The following is a 26,311-nucleotide window of genomic DNA, read 5'->3' as shown; positions in this document are numbered from 1 at the left end:
CTTGAGCACATCATTACTGCTACTACTGTCACTTTTTTAAACAGATGGGAAAATCAAGGCTTAGCAAAGTTATATACCTTGCCTGGGAACACATGTCTGGTAGGTAGTCGTGCTTGGATTTTAGATTCCAGCAGGTCTGGCTTAATCAGCGCTCTCAACAGCGAAGACTAACATTAGCTGATATTTATTGAGCGCTCATTAATATGTAGTAGCACTTTGAAACATTTCCTCAGTTTCCTACTCTGAAAATTAAGGGTAACCAGACCCTCCAAGGAGGGGTTTTGTGCAGATGTTTTAGCAGCACTTTTCTTTTTTTAAATTAAAATTCAATCAATTAACACATGGTGTATTATTGGTTTCAGAGGTAGAGTTCAGTGACTCATTATGATGCCCAGTGCTCATTATGCCACATGCCCTCCTTAAAGTCCATCACCCAGTTACCCCATCCCCATCCCCCTCTCCTCTCCTGCACCCCTGTTTGTTTCCTATGATTAAGAGTCTGTTATGTTTTGTCTCTCTCTCTGATTTAGTCTTGTTTCATTTTTCTCTCCCTTCCTCTATGATCCTCTGTTTTGTTTCTTAAATTCCAATTATGAGTGAGATCATGATAATTATCTTTCTCTGATTGGCTTGTTTTGCTTAGCATAATACCCTTTAGTTCCATCCCCATCATTGAAAATGACAAGATTTCATTTTTTTGATGGCCGAGTAATATTCCATGGTGTATACATACCACACCTTCTTTACCCATTCATCTGTCCACGGACATCTGGGCTCTTCCCAAAGTTTGGCTATTGTGGATATTTAGCAGCACTTTTCTAAGTGCTTTATACATATTGATTCTTTTAATCCTCATAACCCGATCCTGGAGGTGGGTAGCATGAATAGTCCCATTTTATGGATGATGAAACTGAGGCAGGGAAAGGTAAGCCTGTCAGACCATCAGGCCCTTAGGAGACCTAGCAGCTTCAGAAGTGAGCCCTGCGGACTACGTGTGAACCACGTCCTCCCATCCGAACTGCCCGCTCCAGCACACTCACGGCTGCAAGTCTTGCCATTGGGGTCCAGGGTGTAGCCCCGGCGGCAGCGACAATAGTAGCCTTCCTCCGTGTTGATGCATTCGTGCTCACAGCCTGGTTTGTTCAGTGCACAGTAGTTGATCCCTGAGGGGAGAAAGGGCAGACTCTCCTGAAAATTCTGAGCTTCTCACACAGCTGTGCGGTCAGCCCCTCATGGCACATACTCAGTAAACAAGGCGCTCTACAGGACAGAGAAGACAACTCTTGTTCTCTGGGAGCTGGTTTGAAGGAGAACCCGGGATCAGAAGTCTGGATTCCTCCAGCTTGGGTCTTTCTGCCTTTTGATGATCAAAGGAAGGTGAAATGAGTTGAGGACCATAATGGCTAGCCTGTCCCTTCACAAGAAAGAAATACCCAGAAAATGTAGTTAGTCTTTCTTCCAGTTAACCTGATCACTAGGGCTCAAAGCAGTGATATCTGACAATGACATTGAACAGCACAAGGCAGAGCCAACAAAAGTTCATCGTGCAAAACACATCCAGCTCTCTAGGGGAGGCAGGACGGGGCAGTTCCATTGAGAAGGGTCCAAAGGCTTAAGCTCGCTCCACATGAGATCATGGCGGCCTCCATATCAAAAAAAGTGGAGAAGACACATCTGATGTTGCCCTGGGTTGTGGCAGTTGTGTCCTGTATAGACATTTGTCCCGATCCAAGCTCAGTTTCTGCCCCTAGATGGGAGTGGCATCATAACCAGGAGCCAACGAGCATTTCATTTCCTGGTAGAAAATGTTTGAATCACAGGAGCTCACAAAGAGCAGGTTATAGGGGAGATGGAGAACAGGGAAATCAAATGACCTCGTGGAGGGCCTTCATGAGACTGGTGTTGGAAGAACTGTCACATTCGTGGCTGAACTGAAGCTGTCTAACTCATTGTTCTTTCTTCTGGGGATGTGGTAGACACTGCTGGTTGCCTTGACAACAACCATTACCCTGTATTCTTGGCACTGAACCCTGACCCCCAAGGCATGAGTCATGACTGATCTAAGCCAGCCTGGCAACCATCCCTCCAAGGGGCTATGATGCATCCTCCCAGGTGACTTGTGGGTGGAACTTTCTAAGGGCACAGAGTTTGAGCAGAAGTGGCTGCAGATGGAGCACGCAGAGAGCATTCTCTCCACACGCAAGGAATGGCCAGAGAGGAGAGACACCACCACAAGCGTCATTGACCCCTTGGCACACTCTGTAACTCATCGCTTCTGCATGAGGGGAGCTGAGCGTGGTTTCAGCCCGGAACTTGTCAACAACCTTACCTGTGTGGAACAGAACTGAATGCTGGGAAACAAGCAAGGAGCTTCAGTGAGGAAAAAGGGGTCTGTCAATAAAACATTGGCCACATACAAACTGACCAAAAACAACAACAACAACAACAACAACAACCAAGCAAAGAGACACAGAGTACAAAGAGCCCTATAGTCTGGGGCCACATAGCCGAGGGTCTGCAGGAATCATTTCCTTACACATTCAAAGAAAGGTCAAATTGTTTTCGGTAAATGCTGTTTTATAAAGCCAGTATTCAGCCACTATGGTAAGCAGTATGGAGTTTCCTCAAATAGAGAATTATTCTACTTGTGGGTATTTACCCAAAAGAATCAAAAGCAAGGACTTGAATTCAGCCTTAAAAAGGAAGGAAATTCTGAGATATGCTATATTGTGGATGATGCCTGAAGGCATTGTGGGACGTGAAATAAGTCAGACACAAAAGGACAAATATTATATGATTCCACTTATATGAGGTAACTTGAACAGGCAAATTCAGAGACACGGAAAATCGAATGGTGGTTGCCAGGAGCTGGGAGGCAGAGATAGGAATGGAGAGTCATTATTTAATGGGTATAATTTGGAGAGATGAAAAAGTTCTGTAGTTTAAGGATGATTGCACAATAATGGGAATGTTCTTAATGCCACTGAAGTATACACTTAAAAATGTTTAGAATGGTCGTTTTTATGGTATGTATATTTTATCACAATTTCTTTTTTTTTTTTAAAGATTTTATTTATTTATTTGACAGACAGAGATCACAAGTAGGCAGAGAGGCAGAGAGAGAGAGAGGAGGAAGCAGGCTCCCTGCTGAGCAGAGAGCCTGATGTGGGACTCGATCCCGGGACCCTGAGATCATGACCTGAGCCGAAGGCAGCGGCTTAACCCACTGAGCCACTCAGGCGCCCCTTTATCACAATTTCTTAAAAACCAATCTCTGTCTCTCTCTTTTTAAGAATTTATTTACTTATTTGAGAGAGAGGCAAGACAGAGAGAGAGCATGCCCACACACAAGTGGGGGGAGGGGCCAATGGAGAGGAAGAGAATCTCAAGCAGGCTCCCTGCTGAGCCAGGAGAGGACCCTGAGATTCTGACCAGAGCCAAAATCAAGAGTCAGACACTCAACTGTCTGAGCCACCCAGGCACTCCCCCCAGCATTATTTTAAAGAAAGATTTACATATGAAATAATTAAACTGAAAATCATTCAGAGTCTTAAAGATGTTACCACTCAGCTATCTGGCAAACAGCAAGGCAGCTCTTCTCCAAAGGGTTCCTGACTGCAAAGGTTTAACCGTGGATCTTGGCCTTCTTTACATGCTTGAGTTACATTTCTTCACATGTGTATCACTTCATCAGTATTTACTGAGTACCTACTATGTGCCCCAGATCTGGTTCAGTCTCCTCGCTAACCGTAAGAGCTACACACAGGCCGGGCTAGAGGGTAGCTTTACCTGGTGAAGCCCACGTGAGATCAGTTGGCAAGACCATCAGACAAAACATTTTAAACAGAGCTTATAGGGGCCAACTCACAAGAAAGCTGGAGACGTTGCTGAGAAGGTACAACATAAAAACATGAAAGAGTGGGGACCCCAGGCAGTGAATTATAATGCCCATGGAGTGGCTGGCACAGAGAGCACATTTCAGAAAAATTGGACAGGCTACCAGATGTTAAAGCAGGACGTCCTTTGGTTTAGCAAATCCAGGTCCAGAGAAAGAGAGTAGTATGTTCAGGGTCGCAGGAGCAGTATGAGTGACACGGCTAAGACCAGCCCTCACATCTCTCAGCTCTGTCCAACCCGTGGACGCCATCCCAGCTCTTCAAGTATGATGTCTCCGACCAACGGCGAGCACAGTCTTGGTGCCAGCATGAGCCATCCTGGAGCCCAGCACACAGGTCACACCCACAAAGGATTCTACCCGCAGGCCCCACCTCAACAGCCAGGCCAGACCCAGTTTCTGCGCTTTGCGCCACCGCCTTAATAATTTATGCTTTAAAATGATGACAGTACTTTCTAGAAAAAGGAATTGTGCCCAGATGAGGAGGAAGAAGAAAGCCCAGCCAAGAGAGTTTTCTTCAGTAGAATTCTGTCTTGAACAGAACTTTGTTTTCCACCTTAATTGGATGACATCAAATTCCTTGGAAAAACAGATTTCTTATTAGATTTGAAAATCACCCATATCCAACCACCATCAATTAAATGCAAATGGCTGTACCCTGAACTCGAGGTCCATAACGCTCTTTAGATCTTCAAACTCCTAATAACGAACTACAGATTTAAACTGAATTGCTTGTTTCCTTCTTCCATGTAATGCCCCAGAGAGACAGGGAGCGCTTACTTCCATTAACAGCTGTCTGCCATAATGGACAGAGTGCAAACATTCAGTCAGGGGAGAGGCTGACCTCCCGAGCCCAGGGCTGGGTCTGCACAGACAATGGAAAATGTAGCAATGAGGGAGGATGTTGGGAGAAGGACTGGTGAGGATATGGGGTTTTAGAAACAAATTCCATTTTTCTTGGATGAAAAAGCAGGACACCTGGCTAGAGAACATGGAGCTGCAATTGCTAAACAGAAATGAACCAGCATTAGAGACTCGGGACTGGGCCACAGCCTGGAAACAGGCCCATCTGTGGGCTCCTCTGTGGTGGTCAGGCTACTCCCCATGGTCACCTCCTCTCCACTTGCACTTCTGATCTTGACCTCCCTCCTCGCCTGATGACTATGCATGTGTCCACCACCTTAGACCCTCCTCTTACTCCAAGTGACTCTCCAGGCAGGACGTGGGGGAGCGGCAGAGGTTGAAGGAATCCTAGATAATTGATAAGAGATGAAGAGCTTCAGGGGTGGTGTGGTCAGCTAAGTGGCCGACTCTTGCTTTTAGCTCAGGTCATGGTCTCAGGGTTCCATGCTCAGTGTAAATCTGCTTGAGATTCTCTCTCCCTCTCCCACTCGTGCTTGCTTGCTCGCTCTCTCTCCTCTCTCAAATAAATAAATAAGAGATGAGAGCTTCAAGCAAATTCCTCTGTACTGATGGCCCTATCTCTAACTTGTTCCCTTTTCCCTCTATTAGTAACACACATGAAGCTGGCAACCACAAAGTGTGCCTGAGTTGAACCAGATCTAATGATCCCCTACTAAGAACTTTTGGTCTGCAACGGAGTCCACCCGGGACTGATCTTCCCTGGGTATAGTTAGCCACGGACACACTTATCCCTAGAAAAAGGTGTAAACAGCAGAGAGGAGTGGCCTGGCCAGAAAAATTGGCCCTTCACCATAATGAACGCATGTGTGGTCTAATGGAAAATATTCCACCTAACTGTTTTCACATTCTGAATGCTCTCAGTGCAGATTCTTATATAATGCTCGAATGTTTCCAGGGCTTACATCTAGGCAAGACCGTAGGAATTATCTTTTATGAGAGAGGCTCAGTTTCAAAATATGGGCTCTGCAACCATCTCCCACCATACAAGGTCTAACGCTTATTAGAGTGAGTGGCTAAGTCCGTCTGTCCTGGGAGCAGAATGGGCCCTGTCTGGATTCAGTTCTATAGCCTACAGGGCATTTTCAAGAGAAATTCATGGTCAAACTTTTGAAAATTCAGTCCTGCCTACAATGCAGAGCCCTGCTGTACATGTCACCAGGAAGAGGCAAGGGAAGAAGTGCATGGGAACATACACCCCTAAGTGGGGCCTCTAGAAAGTTCTGTAAACGAGACTGCCAGGAGAACATGAGCAATTTGGTGTCGACTGACTACGGAAATACTTCTTTAAAAAGTTCACGATCTGCACACCTTAAAAGGGCCATCTTTCTAAAGAGATCGAGTAATTCAAATAATAGTGACAATTTCTCAGGATGATAAATCTCAAAGAGATCCGTTTACTCATTCCTTCAGTCATCCGCTCAATAAGTCTTGTGTTACACCTCCATGTGCCAAGCCCTTAGGGAGCTGAGGATTCAAGAGTGGGAGAGTGAGAAGCCTCTCTGTCCTTGTGGACCTTCCATTCTAGTGGTTTCTCAGGGACAGTCTGGTTTAAAGAGATCCCATTTGGGGAAATGCTCTAGACCCCCTTGATGCGCCAGCTGACTTGAGCCACGCAGCATCTCATTCATTTCAGCCTGTTGACACCATGTACCTCTTGAACCCCGCAGGGATGCCCCAGAATCATAGTTTTTCCTTCCTTCACGTCAAAGAGGATAGAGCAGCAATTTCCGTCCCCTTAGCAACCATCAGATATCTCAACTAGTATAACGGGAAGAAACTAACCTCTTTTACCTCCTGTCTCTGGGCCCAGACAAGTCCCAAATACACGTTGTGGTGCTATTCAGTCTCTAGAAATCATCCCTATCATAGAATCAAGGATGACAAAAGGTAAACTCGAGGGCAGAAGAGTGTTCGTGAACACAAATGCTAAGTACAAGTAAATCTGCTTAAGACTTGCAAGGACAAGGAAAATTAGCAGGGCATTGAGGGAACAAGCCCTTCTACACCCAGGGCGACTTACTTCTGCAGGTCTTCTTGTCTGGATTCAGGGTAAAACCTTTTAGGCAGCGGCAGAAATAGGACTCATCTGTGTTAACACACTCGTGCTGGCATCCATGACGAGACAAGGCACAGTAGTCTATCTCTGTAGAGAAAGAAAAATCATAATAATGATGAACGAAACAATAAGTCAAACAGGAAAACCAAGGGATATTCAGTCTTCACTTTCCCTAAACAAATAAATTCCTGTAACCTCAAACACTCCTGCTATGAAGGGATCGCTCAATAAAGCTATTTCCATGTTTAGAGATACGGCCCCCCAGCGAGAACTTTCTCGGCATGTTACAAAATGTTTATGCAGCAAATGAATTTGTGAAAATGCTTTCCTTGTCCTGGTTCATGTAAGAGCCATTAAAATAGAAGAGTGTGATGGAGAATCTGTTTGTTGTATCAAAGGCTGGGAAGAGAGAGCTTACTTAGTTCAATGCTTTATGGAATTTATGCAATTAAAACAATGAAATCTTCCCAAAGCCTAACTCCAAACCACTTAAATCCCTCAAACACTGAGCCAAACAACAGGACACCAAGTCAGATCCTGGGAAAATGGAGTGAACGGCATAGATATTCGGATAGCAAAGTACTGTTCTCATTATTTCACTGGACTCCTCTTCACTTAGATTTTTCTCAAGCCTTCCCAGTTGGAGAACATGATCTCTTGATTAATTCAAACCAAAACATCAAGAAAAAACAAGGTTACATGGAATTTTTTATAATGGGGTTTTAACTGTATAAGCATTCTTAGATAAGGAAAGTGGCTTCTATGGAAGGGTCTGATCAAAGTTTTTTGCTCTCATGGGAATTGGACCCACTGCTTAAAATTGCTCGAAATAGTTGGCCACTGATGGGGTCATAAAAGAAATATTTTTGTTGTGATGAAGATTTTTATTGCATTAAGGAATACGTGACCTAAGGATATCACTTTCATAATGAAACATTTGGTATAAATGAGCTTTCCCAGCCAGTACCATAGGAAACAAAATGAGTAAGAGAAAGGCACACAATATCCTTAAAAGGAAAAACATTGAGTGAATGCCAATTCTTCCCAATTTAAAGTCATGGCATGTTAAAGGGACAGAAGTGTATAATAAACTCATGTACATCGCACTCAGCTTCAAGAGAATCAATCTGTTTCTCCTGTATTAGGATTCCATGTTACTTTGAAACAAACCCCAGATGTTCTATCATTTTGTCCATAGATACTTCATAACGTATCCTTAAAAGATTGGAACTCTTTATTCTTTTAAGATTTTATTTTATTTTTTTTTTTTAAAGATTTTATTTATTTATTTGACAGACAGACAGCACAAGTCAGCAGAGAGGCAGGCAGAGAGAGACGAGGAAGCAGGCTCCCTTTGAGCAGAGAGCCCGATGCGGGGCTCGATCCCAGGACTCTGGGATCATGACCTGAGCCGAAGGCAGAGGCTTAACCCACTGAGCCACCCAGGCGCCCTTAAGATTTTATTTTTAAGTAATCTCTATACCCAATGTGGGGCTCAAACTCACGACCCTGAGATCAAGAGCCAGCCAGGCCCTCAAAAAGACTGGAAGTTTTTTAAAAATATCATAATCACATATGAGGTATTTTTTTAAAGCTTTTAATTTGGAGACAATTTTAAATTTACAAGAAGGAGCAAACATAAAAATACAAGGATATAAGTACAAGAAACACCCGTATACTCTATCCAGATTTACCTATTGTTAACATTCTACCCCATCTCCTTTATCATTTGCTCATCTTTCTGAACTCCTTGAGGTCAGTTACATACATCTTGGTCTTTTTTCATTCAATACACTGTGAGCTTCCTAAGGGAAGGGATATTCTCTTGCATAACCATAGTATAGTTATAAAATTCACAAATCTACATTGATATAATACTTTAATCTACCATCCATATTCTAGTCATATGAGTTATCTAATTGGGCTGCTTATAGCGTTTTAACTCTTCCATTAATAGGATCCAGTATAGGGTCAGAGATATATTTAGTTTTCATTTATGCTTAGTTTCCTTTAATCTAGAACCCTGTGTCGAATGTGGCCATTTAAATCAAAATGGGTTAAAATTAAATTACATTAGGGGCACCTGGGTGGCTCAGTTAAGCATCAAACTCATGATTTTGGGGTCATGAGATCTAGTCCCTTTTTGGGCTCTGTGTCTGCTTGTCCTTCCCCCTCTACTCCTCCCCTCCCCACAAGCGTGTGCACGCTCTCTCAAATAAATAAAGGAATGAATAAATAAATAAATCTTTTTAGAAAATTAAATTAAAAATCCAGTTCCTCAGTCACACCAGCCACATCTCAAGTATTCAATAGCCACAGTAGCTTCTGACAATTGTACTGGGTAGTGCACATACTGGACATTTGCTTCATGATAGTAAGTTCTTTTTTTTTTTTTTTTTTTTAGATTTTATTTGTTTATTTCACAGACAGCGATCACAAGTAGGCAGAGAGGCAGGCAGAGAGAGAGGGGGAAACAGGCTCCCTGCTGAGCAGAGAGCCCGATGCGGGACTCGATCCCAGGACCCTGAGATCATGACCTGAGCCGAAGGCAGCGGCTTAACCCACTGAGCCACCCAGGCTCCCATGATAGTAAGTTCTATTCAGTGGTGATAGTCTAGAACATTCTTACAGGCTCTCTGGGTGTTATGACATGCATGGTTCTGAGTGATACGGTCTCCCCTACCTGTTTTGAGTTGTACTAAGAAACAACAGGCAAAAAGCACATATTTAGGATGAACAGCTTGATGAATTTTCGCATATGTATGCTTCCACGAAACCACCACCACCATCGAGATAATGAACTTACACCTTCCTCTCTAAAGTTTTCCAGTGTCTCTAATTCATTCTTCTCCAAATCCTCTGGCCCCATATAATCATTAATCTTTCAAGTTTCAGTTTTCAGAATTTTAATAAAATGGAGTATTCTTACTGTAGGTCTAGGTTCTTTTTTTTTTTTTAAGAGTTTATTTGAGAGAAAGAGAAACAGAGCATGAGCAGGGGGGAGGGGCAAAGGCAGAGGGAATGGAACACGCAGACACCCTGCCTAGCAGGGAGCCTGATGCAGAGCTTGATCCCAGGACCCTGAGGTCATGACCTGAGCTGAAGGCAAACGCTTAACTGACTGAGCCACCCAGGTGCCCCCTGTCTAGATTCTTTCACTCATCATAATTATTTTGACATTCATCCATGTTCATGGGTATATCAGTAGCTGTTCGTTTTTATAGTATTTCATTCCATGGAGATACCACAGTTTATTTATCCATTTACCTAGTGTAGGGATTTGAGTTATTTCTAGTTTGGGGCTATCACAAATAAAGTAGCCAAGAACACTCATGTATATAGATCTTTACATAGACATCGCTTTTATTTTTCTTGAGTCAACATCTATGAGGAGAATAGCTGGGTCATATGGTTGCCATGTGCTTATTTCTTAAACATTCTCAACAGCACTTTATGAGAGTTCCAATTGCTCCACATCCTCACCAACACTTGGCCATGGTAGCCATTCTTTTAGGGTGGAGTAATTGTCTCACTGTGGCTTTATTTTGCAAAATAAACTCAACTAACACTGTTGCATATATTTTCATATGAGTATTTGCCATCTCTATATCCTCTTTAGAGAAGTATATGTTCAAATCTTTTGTCCATATTTGTTGGGTTGGTTGTTCCCATTATTAAGTGTCAAGAATTTTTTATATATTCTAAATATAAATTTTTGTTGTAACTTTTGCAAGTATTTCTTTTTCAGTCTCTAGCTTGCCTTTTCATTTTAATAATGGTGTCTTTTGAAGAATAAGAGCTTTAATTTTAATGCAGTTCAAGTTATTCACTTTTAAATTTTTATCAATTGTACTTTTCGTGTCCTATTTAAGACACCTTTGCCTAACCCAGGGTCACTAAGATCTCCTGTTTTCTTCCAGAATTGTTATAGTTTTTATTCTTATATTTAAGTTTAAAATCCATTTCAAGTTAATTTTTGTATGTGGTATGAGGTGAACTTGAAGTTACCTTTTTTTTTCTTCTTTTTTTTTGCAATCCAATTGTTCCATTTGTGGAAGACATTATCCTTTCCGCCATTAACTGCCTTGGCATCTTTACTGAAAATCATTCCATCATATATGTGTAGGTCTATTTCTGGACTCTCTGCTGTCCCGTTGACCTGTATGTCCATCTTTACACCAATACCACACTGTCTTGATTACTGTTGCTTTTTTTTTTAAGATTTTATTTATTTATTTGACAGCAGAGATCACAAGCAGGCAGAGAGGCAGGCAGAGAGAGAGGAGGAAGCAGGCTCCCCGATGAGCAGAAAGCCTGATGCAGGGCTCGATCCCAGGACCCTGAGATCATGACCCGAGCGGAAGGCAGAGGCTTAACCCACTGAGCCACCTAGGCGCCCCGATTACTGTTGCTTTTTAATTAGTATTATAAATCAGGCAGTTTAAGTTCTCCAATTTTGTGCATTGTTTTCAAAATTCATTTGACTTTTAATCCTTTGCATTTTCACATATGTTTATTTATTTATTTTTAAAGATTTTATTTATTTATTCAACAGAGATCATAAGTAGGCGGAGAGGTAGGCAGAAAGAGGGGAGGGAGGAAGCAAGATCCTACTGAGCAGAGAGCCCGATCCTGGGCTCGATCCCAGGACCCTGAAATCGTGACCTGAGCCAAAGGCAGAGGCTTAATCCACTGAGCCATTCAGATGCCCTTCACATATGTTTTAGAATGAGCTTGTCAGTTTCTTCTTTTTTTTTTTAAGATTTTATTTATTTATTTAATTGCCAGAGAGAGAGAGAGAGACAGTGAGAGAGGGAAAACAAGCAGGGGGAGTGGGAGAGGGAGAAGCAGGCTTCCCGCTGAGCAGGGAGCCTGATGTTGGGCTTGATCCCAAGAGTCTGGGATCATGACCAGAGCTGAAGGCAGACGCTTAACAACTGAGCCACCCAGGCGCCTCCAGCTTGTCAATTTCTGCAAAAAAGCATGGTATGATCATGATAAATATTGCTTTGATGGGTAGATCACTTTGGAAAGAACAGGCAGTTAAATATTAAGTCTTCGGATCCATGAACACAATATATCTGTTTTGCTAAGTCTTCTTTAATTTCCCTTAGCGATGTTTTGTAGCTTTCAGTGTATAGATCTTTCACATTTTTGGTCAAATTTATCCATAGATAACTACATATTTTGATGCTATGGTAAATGATATTTTTTAATCTTAATTTTGATTTTCCATTAAAAAATATAAAAAATAGTTGTGTTTTGCATATAGACCTTGTGTCCTACAACCTTGCTAAACTCTTAAAAGTTCTAGTAGCTTGCTTGGTAGATGCCACTGAATTTTCTACACAGAAGATCATGTTGTCTGTTAATAAAGACGCTTTAATTCTTCCGTTCCAATCTACATTTCATTTCTTTCTTTCTTCCTTATTACAATGGCCAGAACCTACAATACAATGCTAAAAAGAGGTGGGGAAAATGGGTGTCCTGTTCTGTTTCTAATCCTGTAAGGAAAACTTCAGTCTTTCATCATGAAGTATGACGTCACCTGACGGTATCTCCACTGATGGACTTTATTAGATCGAGGCAGTTCTCATCATTCCTGGTTTGCACAGAGGTTTTTTTTTTTGAAAATTGTAACTGAATGTCAGGTCTTGTCCAATGTTCTTTCTGTATCTACTGAGTTGGGCTATATGGCTTCTGCTTTTTTTTGTATGTTAATATTGTGAATTACACTGATCAAGGTTTGAATGTTAAACGAACCTTGAATTCCTGGGATAAATCTCACTTGGTTGTGATGTACTCTCCTTTTTATAGACTGTAGGATTTGATTGTTAAAAAATATTTAAAGAACTTTTACATGTATTTGATGAGGGATATTTGTGCGTAGTTTATTATTTTTCTGAGTTTTGTGTTGGGGTAATTCTGGCTTCACAGAATAAGTTGAAAAATAGTCCCTCTTCTTTGATTTTCTTGAAGCATTTGTGTAAAATTAGTATTAGTTCTTCTTCAAATGTTTGGTAGAATTCACCAGTTACTCTAACTAGTCCTAGGGTTGTCTTTGTGGGATGGTTTATAATTTCTTTTAATAGATAGAGGCATTATTTACATGACCTATTTCTTCTTGAGTTAATTTTAATTTGAACAGACTATTCATTAATCAAATAACAATACCAAAAACATATATATTTGTCAATTATCTCTACATATTACTATATAGTTTTATGAAAAAGGTAATTAGATATGATAATAAAGCAATGATTTAAAAATTTTCTCTTAGCAAGTTAGCAAAAAAGTTTTAAATCGCCTCCTTAAAACACTTAGAGAGGAGTATAAGTTGTTACAAACTTTTTGGAAAATAATTTTGCAATACAAATCAAAAGACTTAAAATTGGGGTGCCTGGGTGGCTCAGTCATTAAGTGCCTGCTTTTGGCTCAGCTCATGATCCCAGGGTCCTGGGATTGAGCCCATATCAGGCTCCTTGTTCCGCAGGGATCCTGCTTCTCCCTCTCCCACTCGCCCTGCTTGTGTTCCCTCTCTTGCTGGGTCACTCTGTCAAATAAATAAACAAAATCTTAAAAAAAAAAAAAAATCTTAAAACTGTTAACAGCCTTTGACTCCATAAATTTCCTTTTATGCTTTATTTCTGGTCAGAAATGCAAAGACTCACATATGAGGATGTTTATCACAATACAATTTGAACAGCCAAATTGTTGAACAGTTTGTGATACATACTTACAATGGAACATCATGCAGAAATTAAAAATGTTTTTAGATGTTTTTGATAAAATTTAAATGACACGTGAAAATGCTCATAGCTTAATGTTATACCATATGACCTCAACTCCATAAAAATATATGCATATGCCTTAAAAAAAAAACTGTAGAGAAACATAGCACACCAGTATTAACCATGGTTGTCTCTGGGTGATGAGAGTATAGGTCATTTTATTTGATATGATTTCATTTCTATATGATCCAGTTTTCTACAATAAGTATATATTACTTTTATAATCAAAAAAGGCATTAGAAATAAGTATACATGCTCTTAATTGTGAAATGAGTTGCCATGGAAAAGAGCATTAAAAAAAGAGAAAAAAAGAACAGTGTGGGAAGTGCCCAGTAACAGAGAAAATAATAATCAGGGAAAATTGCTGGGGACATTATGTATAGCTTCTGATGTCTATATCCAAAACACAAAATATGGGCAACAAACAAAGCCAGTTTGGGTTTTTAGAATAGGGAAGTGACTATGACCTCAGTATCACTGGAATTTGGGGATTCAAAGATACGACTATGGAGAGCACAGGCTCTATGTTCCATGGACCATAACACAACATAGTTATGTCTCACTTTGTTGTTTGCTGTCCCTCAACATTACAAAGACTCACAGTGCCTGCCTCAGGGCCTTTGCACTGGTGCTATGTTACCCCTGCTTCAAAAGTCTCCTCTCCCTCCTCCTCTCCCTCACCTCTTTCAAGTCTTTGATCAAACACCAGTTTCTTGTGAGCCCATCTGACTCCGCTCCAATAGAATGTCCATAAGCACAGTGTTTTGGTCTGTTTTACTTACCACAGCATGCTGTCTCCAGTAGTTTCTGGTTACATAGTAGGTGCTCAACAAACATTTGTTGAATGAATAATGGTGATCAGGATCACTCTTAATCAGTGTTACTCTTAGATGTGTAAACATTGCCCACTAAGAACCAACACAGGGTCACTAAGGATATAAGACACCCTTCTTCAGGCTTCTTTTTGCCAAGCTCCTTAAAAAGCCTCCCTTCCATGAGGATCTCAGCTCAGCAGTTAACAGCTTCTGGGTCCAGACACTCAGACGGTCACAGACCCAACCAATTATTCTTTCATCCGGCACACATTTCTCCATCTGGTCTATGGGGTACAGGGCTTTCGTCAGCAAATTGGCTGAATGTCTATGAAAGTATAGATAGTTCCTACCACATTTTCCATGCCTGACTAAATGAAAGCTATTCTGATATGACTCAGTTTTAGTGACCAAGAAAATACAAGAAGCTTAATTTGTTCTGTCAGTTTCAAAGTGCAAGGAAATAGTTATCAGCTTAGTTTAAGGAATCATGTCCTAAGAGTCAGAGCTGCACAGAGTGGAATGCACTGTGTGGGGTGTTGTATCCTGTCAATAGGAGTATTCAAGTGCAGGCTGGATGATGGCACGGTGGAATGTTGTAGGACAGGTGGCTGGGCTAGAACTAGGTTGAACTTTAAGGCTGCCTCCAATGGAGAGTCACTGATGCACACAGGTCTCACAAAAGTGGCTTATTACAGTAGCTTAACCATGAGCTGGCCAGGAAACCCAAAGACTGATATATTTTACACAATCTGTATTTTATGTTGCTGACTCAGTATAAAATCACTCCCTTTCTCCGTGTTTCACTTTTAGTGAAAAGTACAAATATTCATGTAGTACTTTCAAAGCATTCCTCTTTGAAAAAAAAGGATGGGAATGTCAACCAAGTTATCAGTGGAGTCTAAAACACAATGAGTATAATGCTCTCAAAGTCAGTAAATAATAAAATAACAAATAGCAAGGCATTATTATGTAAATTACAAATGTTTATAATTGCCTTAACTCATGAATTCCTGTCCAGTGGATGGAAGCCCTCTATCTTTCCCATGAAAAGACCCCGAACATCTGAAAATGTTCTCATGCCTGGTTCAGTAGTAATGGTTTCACATTAGACCTCAAAAGGTCTTGCCATAATATGATCTAGCGATCTGAAAGCAGGGCTTGAACAGACACTGGAACATTCACGTTCATAGCAGCATTATTCCCTATAGTCCAAAAGTGGAAGCAAGCCAGGTGTCCAGTGACAGACGAATAGATAAACAAAGTGTGATGTCTACATATAATGGAATATTATTCAGCCTTAAAAAAGAAGGAAATTCCAACACAGGCTACAACATGGAAGGGTGAATCTTGGAGACATGATACTAAGTGAAATAAGCCAGCCATAAAAGGACAAATGTTGCATGATTCCACTTACACCAGGACCTAGAGTCAGCATATTCATATGGACAGAAAGTAGAAGGGTGGTTGCCAGGGGCTGGGGGCTGAGGAGGGAATAGGGAGTTATTTAATAAGGATGAGTTTTAGTTTGGGGAGATGAAAAGTTCGGGAGCTGGGTGGTGGAGATGGTCGTACAACAAGGTGAATGTTCTCAATGCCACCAAACTATACACTTCAAAATGGTCACAGTGGTAAATCTATTACATATATTTGATTATAATGAAAAAAAGTCTTGCCAATATTTTGCAAATTAATGGTACCTGCATATTTCTACTCTTCTCCCCTCTACAAAATATTCAAGATAGTTTTGGATGGGTTGCTACAAGGTAAAGGATTGATATAAAAAGTGCTTTTTTTTGAGTACTTACGTATTTTAAATTATTCAGGAACATAAAGCTCTATTATGTCTATTTTGGCTTAAACATAAATTGATCATGCTTGGTAAATCACACTGACATTCTCTTATTTCCAGACAATAATTACATACTTAGTGATTAGATGAAGCCCTCAGATATACTCTTGGTTAAAAATAGAGATGTTTAAGGGACTGAGTATCTTTTGTTTTATTTCATTTTCTGCAAGTTTATGAGAAGTGGAAAAAATGTTTTAGAAGATCTCTCAACATCACAGCAGCAGCCAGGCCGACTTGGCTGGAAGCTGACGTGATGCCTCATTAATTACTAACAGGTTGGCTGCCTAGATTCTGAATTTCTGCCCCCATCCTGTTTCTGTCTTTTTATCTGGCCCCTCTTTCACGGTTCTTGCTCTTGTCCCTCACAGATGTGGGGTGCTCCCAAGGCTCTCAGTTCTTCCTGCTGGATTTCACTTTATTTCCTGCTCTCGCAGCTTTCCAAGTAAGCCAGGGGGCCCCTTCCTCTCTCCAGTAACCTCCCCAGGTCTGGGTCTCACCCTGCTCCTGAGCATGGGAGGAAGAGGGTCCCTTTTCTAGGGGACACACGTCCCCGATGCTGCCTGCCCAGACTCCTATAAGTGCCTAACACTTCTCTCTGCCCATTCCTGGGTCTTGACTCTACCAGGGTTCAGAGGCAGCTGGACTGCTGGGCTCCGTACCTAATTGGAGAGGCTCCCAACTGGACCAGTCCGTCCCCTGCCTCCCAGCCAGACCTCTCCTCCCAGTGCCCCTGTGCTTCGGTGTCCACTGCCAGGGTCCCCTTGCCGGCATCGTCCTGGGGCTTGTAACCCTGCACGTCCCAAGAGCTTCTGGGATAGGAGACATGCTGAGCCACAGGGTGGGGGTGACGGTGAGGCACTGGGAACTGGGGACAGGGACCCCAGGCAGGGACGAAGTTCAGCAGAGGCAGGAGGGAGACGGGATGGGATGTGTGTTTGCTTCCAAGTCTCATCCCAGTGGAAGCCTGGGGCCCGGTCTTGAATTTTTTATGCACAATGAAACTTAGCTCAGGCGTGTGTGTGGTATATGCTCAATAAATACCGATTTAAAATCTTTGAAGGCAGTATCATCCCTTCAGAGAACTGGCTCAGCACCGGACAATTTGCCCAATGGTTTCTGCGGATGATTTCATTTAGTTTTCAAGACAACACTCTGAAGCAGGCAGGATTCTCATCCCTATCAGTTGAGGAAACTGAGGCGCAAATAACTCGCCCAAGCCCACCCAGCGAAAGAAGAGAATTCAATCTGAGGCTGAAGGCTGCCCCTTGGTGCCACATGGCCTCCTCTCTGAAGAAGAGAATGGACCTACCAGCCCAGCAACCACGTTCCCTGCCACAACCACAGCCCAGGCTGCTGGCTTATGGTTCCGAATGTTCAGAAGGGAAGGGAGACGAGAACAGAGGAGACTTCGCCTTCATTCTCTTCTTCTTTCAATAAACTGCGTGGAGGTCCTGGGCCGGGTGTGAGCCTGAGACTGTCTGGTTCATATCTTTGCATTTCTTTCCTCCTCCAGGCCCCCATCCTGTCTCAGCCTTCTTCTCCTGGTCAATAAATGAAGGCTTTGCCTTCAAGACTCAGCCCAGATATGCTATCGTCCAGGAAGGACCTCACCTTGCAGTTGGCCCATGGTTAGGACTCCAGAAATGGTGTGTTCTGACTGAAGGTGTCCCTTGCAATTTCATGCTCCAGCCCGGCCTCCAGCTCCAGTGTTTGGAAGCTGCTGGTATTTAGGGATCGAGGGGCAAGTTCATATGTCAGGAGTTTTGTGGGGGATGATTTTTAAAATACTGTGCAAGTATATCCTGCTTTACATCATCGATTTCTTTTAGAAAGGTTATGGGTACAAGAACTTTTTATGAATTGAAATCCTATTTTCTCATTGATGTATGTTTCAGAGATGACTTACGCTAATCCGCTGTTGAACTTCATATTTTAGGGGCACCGGGTAGCTCAGTCGGTTAAGCGTCTGCCTTTGGCTCAGGACATGATCCAGGGTCCTAGGATTGAGCCCCACATTGGACTCCCTGCTCAGCCAGAAGCCTGCTTCTACCTCTCCCTCTGCTGTTCCCCCTGCTTGTGCTCTTGCCTGCTCATTCTCTTTCTCAAAAAAAAAAAACATAAAATCTTTTTAAAAACAACCAAACTTCATTTTTTAAAAATGCTGGGCCCTAATACTTTACAAAACCAAGCTTCTCTCAGGTGAACCCCTCTACAGGACGATAATCCATACACAACCTCATAAGTGCGCTGAACACCTTCACGTGTAAAAGAATGCTCTTGCAATCCTTTTGCAAAACATCTTTAATTTATAAATTTTGTATGGTCAGATTTCAGGAGCTCAAATTAATTCTGATTTGTTTATGTATAGTTAAAATTAAAGAGAACTAAATATGTCAAACAAAAGCATGAGCAATTCTCAGCAAACCGCCTTCTGGCCACCCCTCCCCCACCCCAAAGCAACCACATTCGACTCCTTTCAGCTCAGCGATTTCCCTGTACTCGTGTAGAATCAGAGCTGAACCCACAAGCCACAAGGCTTCAGTGAAAGTATTTCTTAAGCTCTGTTAATACTGATGGGTACGGCCTGGCTGAGCCAGCATGAAGTAAGATGGTCCGGTTGTCAGCACACTCAGCAAATGTTGGAAGAACATTCCCATAGGGGTCTCCAATAAAGGACAGATACCTCTGTCTAATGCCTTCAAGAGTGAGGTGGAGACAGTCCCAGGACAAGTGAAGACAGGCCTAACAAAGGAGGAATAGAGGCAGCAGGTCTCAGACTCCCCAGCACATAATCTTGTCTTACAACATGCTTGGGAGAGGTCCCAGTGCCACAGTGCCCATAGCGAGAGCACCAAAAAAATGCCGGTGGTGTTGCTGAATGACCATGTTGTACATCTGAAACTGATATGACACTGTATATTAATGACACTGGGATTAAAATAAATGTAAGTAAATAAATAAAATGTGAGGTCCAAAAACAGTCCCCCAAAACACATACACACAAACTTTTTTTTAATGTAACTTACTTGTGCAGGTTTTTCCATCTGGGTTAAGAGCAAATCCCTTAGGGCACCGGCAAAAGTAGGAGCCGTCCGCATTCACACACTCGTGTTCGCACCCGTGGTTCTCTGAGGCACAGTAGTCCACAGCTGTAAATATTCAAACACAGAGTTGAAGTAGAAACACAAACAGGAAAGCAAATAATTGGATGGAATGGAGATAGTAGCATACATATACCACATATAAATGAAGATTAATATCTTTGCCCCCCCAAAGAGTATGGAGAAAAGAGGGATGAACCAAGGCTTCTCCCCTCCAATATCCAAAAAATAATCAGGGATCTAGAACAGATAGTTTATAGCAGAAGACAGACTTAAGAACCCAGGACCAACTGTATTTAAATGTTAAAGAAATGCAAATCAGGGGCACCTGGGTGGCTCAGTCAGTTAAGCATCTGAGGTCTCTCAGGTCAAGATCCCAGAGTCCCAGGATAGAGTTGGGCTTTGGGATTCCTGCTCAGCAAGGTGTCTGCCTCTCCCTCTGACCCTCCTCCCTCTTGTTCTCTCTCTCTCTCACTCTCTTTCTCTATAAAAAAATAAAATCTTAAACAAACAAAAAAAGTCAAAACCATCACAAGGCTTACAATACTTACAACTATTAAATGGCACAAATAAAGACAGGACAAAACCCAAGAGTGGCAAGGTAGCCTGGAAAGAGAGTCAGAGCTATTCATGGTGGTGGCATCATAAATTGACAAAAGTCCTTTTGGAAGGACATTTGGCCATGTTCATTGTGGAAATGTGACCCAAAGAAATCATTAAGAAAAGGGGGAGATAAACTATATGAAATAAGCTATTTATAGCAGCATTATTTATGGTGACAAGAAAAATCTGGAAAATAAGATGAACATTTAATAATGGTAAATGCTTTAGTAAATTATGAGACGATGTTTTGTCCTAGTTCCCATTAATTTTATAAATGTTTACTGAAGACCTACCCCGGGCCTGGCCCTGTTTTAGGGGCAAAGGATAGAGCAAAAAAACAAAACAGACACCAATGCCAGTCATCATGGGGCTCACATTTGGATGATGGAGGTAGTGGTCAAAAAATAAAGTAAATAAGTAAATCAGATCGTCTCGTAGGAGGTGGAGAGTATTCTGGGGAAAAGAAATAGAGCCTGTGGGAGGCGGGAAGGATGGTGGAAGTTAATAGAAGTGGCCAGGAGAGGCCTCGGGAGAAGGAGGCAGTGGGGTAGAGTCTTGAATGAGGAAAGAACAAAGCAGATAACTGGGAGGGAACAAGCACCAGGGCAAAAGGAACAGCAAGCACGAAGGTCATGAGGTGGGCATCTGCCTGGTGTACTGAAGGACCTGCAGGGAGCTCAATGTGGCTGGAGCAGAGACAGGCGGGAAGTGAGGACAAGTGCATCGGGAAGCACTGAGGCCCACTGTGATGACTTTGGTTTTTACTCTGAGTAAGCAGGGAGTCCCTGGAAGGTTCTGAACACAGGAATGGAGAACAGACCACAGACCAGCAAGTATGATAGTAGAAAACCAGTTAGAAGGCTACAGTCATCCCAGTGAGGAACAAATGGCGTGGGACAGGGGTGGGTAGGGGAGAGAGTGGAGGCATGTTCTGGGTCTTCTGGGCTAACCGTGTTTCCCAAGAAGATAGGTTGAAGTCCTCACCCTGGTACCTGTGAATGTGATCTTCTTTGGAAATAGGGTCTTTGCTGATACAATGGAGTGGCAATGAGGTCCTATGGGTGGGCCCTAACCCAATATGGATGGTGTCCTAGGGAGAGGAGAATGCTACAGGAAGACATGGACACACAGACGGAACACCCCACGAGGATGGCGGCTGGAGTGATATAGCCGCAGGCTGAGGAATACCAACGGTCAACAGTCACTGCCAGAACCAAGGAGGATTTCCCCTCCAGGTTCCAGGGGGAGCACGGCCCTGCCAGCCCCTCGGCTTCAGGATTCTAGCCCAGAACTAGGAGGCAATACCTTTCTGTTGAGTTCAGTCACCCAGTTTGGGGTCTGTTGTAATGGCGGCCCTAGGAAGCCAATACACCAGGTATAAGTTGAGGTGAGGACCATGGGCGGTCCTTCTGGAATAGAAGTGGGAAGGAGCAAAAGAGAGGGAGGAAGGTTGACTTGGGGGGTCTGGCGTGAGGCTGGAGCTGCTGTCATCCAATGGGGGGAGGCACAGTGGGTTTTGTGGGAGAAGATCAGGAGTTCCATTTGGGGCACTAGATAGTTATCAATATTCTCATCCTAATATAATTATAAATAGGAAGACAGATATAATTTGGTGAGAAAAGTAGATCTAAAAATGGAATATTTACAAGGATTACACCCAGGTGAAATAGAGCTTCTAGGTATGTTTAAAGCCTGGAAATCAGAAATAAAAATTCTTGCAGTGTTTAGGTGGTAGCATTATGGATGATTTGTTTTTCCTTTTAAAAATATTTCCTTGGGATGCCTGGGTGGCTCAGTTGGTTAAGTGGCTGCCTTCGGCTCAGGTCATGATCCCAGCGTCCTGGGATCGAGTCCCGCATCGGGCTCCTTGCTCGGCAGGGAACCTGCTTCTCCCTCTGCCTCTGCCTCCCATTCTGTCTGCCTGCGCTCGCTCTCTCTCCCTCTCTCTCTCTGACAAATAAATAAATAAAATCTTTTTAAAAATAAATAAATAAATAATTAATTAAAAAATAAAAATATTTCCTGTGGGGCCTGGGTGGCTCAGCTGGGTAAGCATCTGATTCTTGGTTTGGCTCAGGTTGTGTTCCCAGGGTCATCAGATGAAGCCCCAAGTCCAGCTCTGCCTGCACTCAGTACAGAGTCTGCTTACGTTTCTCTCTCTCTCTCTCTCCCTTGGCCCCTCCCGGCTTTTCCAAATAAGTAAATAAATAAATAAATTCTAAAAAAGCATTTCCCAAATAGTAAATTTTTGGTTTTTTAGAATGTTGCCTTTTGTTTTTTTAAAAAAACTTTTGTAATGAAATTATGTATATTAAACAAAAGCATTTCCCTCTATAATATTTTAGGATATTCCAGTATCAAAACCTTGGAAATAATAAAAAGGAAGTAGGGTCCACAATTACTACGTGTGTGATTTACAAACCAAAACCTCTCCCTGGGAGGATAATGGCATACTTAACATAGCAATCAAAATATGCAAAGGAAAAATCTACAGACTTTTAAATGCTGTGTTGTGCTTATCCTTTTACTTCCAGGATTCGTTCGTTAAGTTTCTGTCTAAAATATCATTTTTGTGACTCTGCCTCCCTTCAGAGTTCTAACAGCACCTAATATTTGAGGGTTTAATACACAAGTCATTGTGGGAACAGGACATTCACATAGTTGCAGGATCTGCGTGTCATGGGACCTAAGCCAGTTGCTAGAGTTGAGTCATACCATAAATAGTGATCTAGCACCAGATTCTTCTAAACGCTAAAGTCTCATTATTTAAGAACCATTGTAACATTGCGCAAATAGTCGCGGAAACAGAGGACCCTGAGACCAAGCCCTGGCATGGGTCCCGGTCTGCAGGTCACAGGAGCGGGCCATGCTGTGGCCCACACTGACCTGTGTTGGCAGTGGGCACCTCCCACCTCCGACCTCCCCATGCGGGGCCTCATCTGCCTTCTTAAAAATTTCCCAACCACTGACAAGGGGTACCTGCTTGTCAGCTTGACCCACCTTAGACCACTTTTTAGTGTCCCCACCGAAGAGAAGAGTTGCTCCTCTGATTTCCAGGTTCCAGGACGGTGACAATACCACAATGATGAATGGAATGCTATCTATATCTAAAGTCAGAAACTCAAATTCTCCCTCTCTCCTGAAACTTCCTCTTACACGCCATGAGGTATAATTTCTAAGCCCAGCCAGCTCTGTCCCTGAGAGAGACACCAGAGTATGCTGGCCCCTTATTAGAGTGAGGACAAATTGGAGGCTTTGCTTACGCCTAAAATCTAGGCCCTATACTCCAAACTTGCATTTTTCCAGAATGCCCTAGAACATTCAGTGTTGGATCAGGTGGTTAACAGAGTTGTACAGAAGAAGCTCTTTCTTTTTTTTTTTTAAATATATATGTATATTTTTAAAGATTGTGTTTATTTTTTTGACAGAGAGGAAGATCACAAGTAGGTAGAGAGGCAGGCAGAGAGAGAGGAGGAAGCAGGCTCCATGCTGAGCAGAGAGCCCGATGTGGGGCTCGATCCCAGGACCCTGAGATCATGACCTGAGCCGAAGGCAGAGGCTTAACCCTCTGAGCCACCCAGGTGCCCCCAGAAGAAGCTCTTTCAACTGACCTCCACTTCCCCAATGCCTGATCAATCAATGCTTTTCATTCCCTCTGGGACTATGGGACCTGATGCCCAGAGCATACAAAATGCTCCAGGCTTTTGGAACACCTGTGCTGCTGAACAGCTGTGGCTGAGCTGTGTGGTTATAAAGCAGCTGTGGTGGAACACCTGCGCTCCAGAACACCTGGGTTCTGGTGTTCTGTTATTGACTGACTGCATGCTTGTAAAGTTTTGGTTCTCAAAACGTGGTTGTGAACCAGCTGCAAAAATCATCATTTGAGACCCTGTCAGTCATGCAAATTCTCAGATCCCACTACAGACTCAGTGAATCAGAAACTGGGTATAGGACCCAGTTTTAACAAGCCCTCCAGATGATTCTCATGCATGTTAAAATTTAAGAACCACTGCCAAAAAGAGCCAAAGTTGGTTTTGTTCCCAAGCCTATATATGCCATTTATATATGTTATTGTAAATAATTATAAATACTATAAAAACCAATTAAACATAGGCATTAAAACAAATTGAGCTTTTTAAAAAAACAACTGAATTGAAAGCTTTGGAAAGAACTAATTAAAGCAATTTGTTAACCAAAATTGCGTGGAAGCAGGCATGGATAAAACATGTAAAAGATTGGGAAATTTTCATGAAAATTTACAAGGATTCTGCCCTTAGACTAGTTTACAGAAGTCTTCCAATTCTTGCTCCAATTTAAGGAAACCAAAGTTGAAAATCGTGGGCAGTACATTATGGACATGATTTATGTAAGAAAAAAAATTTTAATCATAGATTTTAGAAATGGACTTCAAATTAGTACTTTTTAAAAGTGTTATTAAAGGTAATTTTTATTAAAAGGACATTTATGTGTTTTCAATAAAAACAAAAAGGTTAGGATAGGTTTGGATATGTGGTTTTTTTGATTCCACTCTTTGAAAGACACTTTCCACCAATCGGCCAACCACAGGCTCAAGCTCATGGCTTCTCCTGGACTTTGATTCTCTTGCTGGTTTTGGTTTTTGTGCGCTCAGTAATCTAGGGAACTGAAGCGGGGAGGGGAGGTTGGCAAGGCGGGAGTCAAGCATTCCTGGGCTTCAAGACCCTGGCCTGTAAAACCCCACAGTGTCCAATCCCCACCTTGGCTTGAGAGCCACTCACTGGCTTTCTGCCAGGCTTCTGGGGGACAGCAGAAGAGGCCATTACAACATCAGATGTAGAGAAGCCCACTTCAAGAATGTGAACCTCAAAGCTTTTTAAGACCAAGAGAGTTCCAGTCCATTCAACTCTGACACCCTTTGTCACATGCTTTGGGTTCTTGGCTTAATTTCCTTCGTTGCAAATCTGTACTTGTAAAAAGAGAGGCCAAGTTCAGGGGCAGATATATGGAGGTGCTCCATGTGTGTAGCTCAGAGATGCTCCTTGTTCCAAGTCTTCATCTCCTTCAAAAAAATCCTTTCTCAGTTGTTTTGCCTGACATATCCATACAATCTCCTTTACCTGCAGGACGTGTCATTCCCTGATTGTAGGGAATCTGGCTCTCCAGATCACAAAGGGTTAAAATCACAGGGTTAGAAGTGGTCTCCCTACGTTCAGGCTCTGTGTCCAAGGATAAATGATACTTTGGTGCAAGGTAATGGAGCGCAAGATGGAGGGTCTCCGGTTGACAACCCGGTCACAGTCCAAAGATTTCTCAGGAGGCATCAGTCTGCAAGGGGATGGCATCAGTAGAAATAGGATATTTCAAAGAGGTACATTTGGGTTTTAAAGTTTGTTGACGACAGAGTAAGAAAAACCAAATTCATCGTTGGAGAAATGGTAGACGCATTTGACTTGCTGAGTATACAGGAGATACCTACGTAGAGTCAGGGTCCTAAAACCTCTCCGCTGAGGGCCCAGCTGTGTTTCCATATGCAGGAGTCTGAAACTCGGAGAGTTTCTTATTGATTTTGGAACAACAGGGAAGCGTTCTGGGCTGAATAGTCTTCCCCACACTAAATACAGATGTTTAAGTCCTAAACCCAGTCAGGATATAACTGTAGTTGGAGGTAGGACCTTTAAAGAAGTGATTCAATGAGGATGAAGCCATTTGGGTGAACCCTACTCCAGTCTGACGGGGGTCCTTATAAGAAGAGGATATCTGGACACTCAAAGAGGCACCAGATAAGTGTGTACCCAGAAGAAAGACCACACGCAGAGGCAGGAAGGGACCGACCTTCTATGAGTCAAGGAGAAAGACCTCAAAAGAAACCAACCCTGGTGACACCTTGACCTTGGAGTCCTGGCTTCCAGAATGGTGAGAAAATGTTAAAGCCACTCACTCTGTGGCTTTGTTATGATCCTAGCAAACCAGTATGGAGAGAAATCCAATACTTAACAGGTTGGAATTGGGGGAGGTCACACATCAAACATGGGTGGTTAGCTGATGGTCTAAAAAGCTGACGTTTCCATATAAAAATGGATCGTCCCATCCCTTGTCCCCAACTCAACTACCAATCATCCCCTCCTCAATGAAGGTGATTGGTAGAGCAGAATCCAGGGGGAAAGCTCTGAAGATAGCAGTAATGCCCCGCTAAAGCCCCATGGCTATGTGCCACCATTGTTCTGAGTATGTGCCTCAATCTGATTCTGTAAACGTAGCATACATCTGACATGCTGTTAAATGGAAGCATTCGAAAGAA

General features: G+C 42.6%; 1 protein-coding gene across 5 annotated transcripts in view; it reads right to left on the bottom strand.

Moving 5' to 3' along the window:
• Window positions 1–26,311, bottom strand: part of MATN2 (matrilin 2) — a 133,674-nt gene that overhangs the window by 31,197 nt on the left and 76,166 nt on the right. For all 5 annotated transcript variants that reach the window (XM_032316217.1, XM_032316215.1, XM_032316219.1 and 2 more), the window contains 3 exons: window positions 19,357–19,479; window positions 6,840–6,962; window positions 1,041–1,163 (listed from right to left, as the gene is read on the bottom strand). In XM_032316217.1, coding sequence (XP_032172108.1) covers window positions 1,041–1,163; window positions 6,840–6,962; window positions 19,357–19,479 — 369 coding nt within the window. The remainder of the gene's footprint in view (window positions 1–1,040; window positions 1,164–6,839; window positions 6,963–19,356; window positions 19,480–26,311) is intronic.

The sequence above is a fragment of the Mustela erminea genome, chromosome 16 (genome assembly GCF_009829155.1).
Source record: "Mustela erminea isolate mMusErm1 chromosome 16, mMusErm1.Pri, whole genome shotgun sequence".
NCBI lineage: Eukaryota > Metazoa > Chordata > Mammalia > Carnivora > Mustelidae > Mustela > Mustela erminea.
This window is presented reverse-complemented; position numbering and strand designations above follow the sequence as displayed.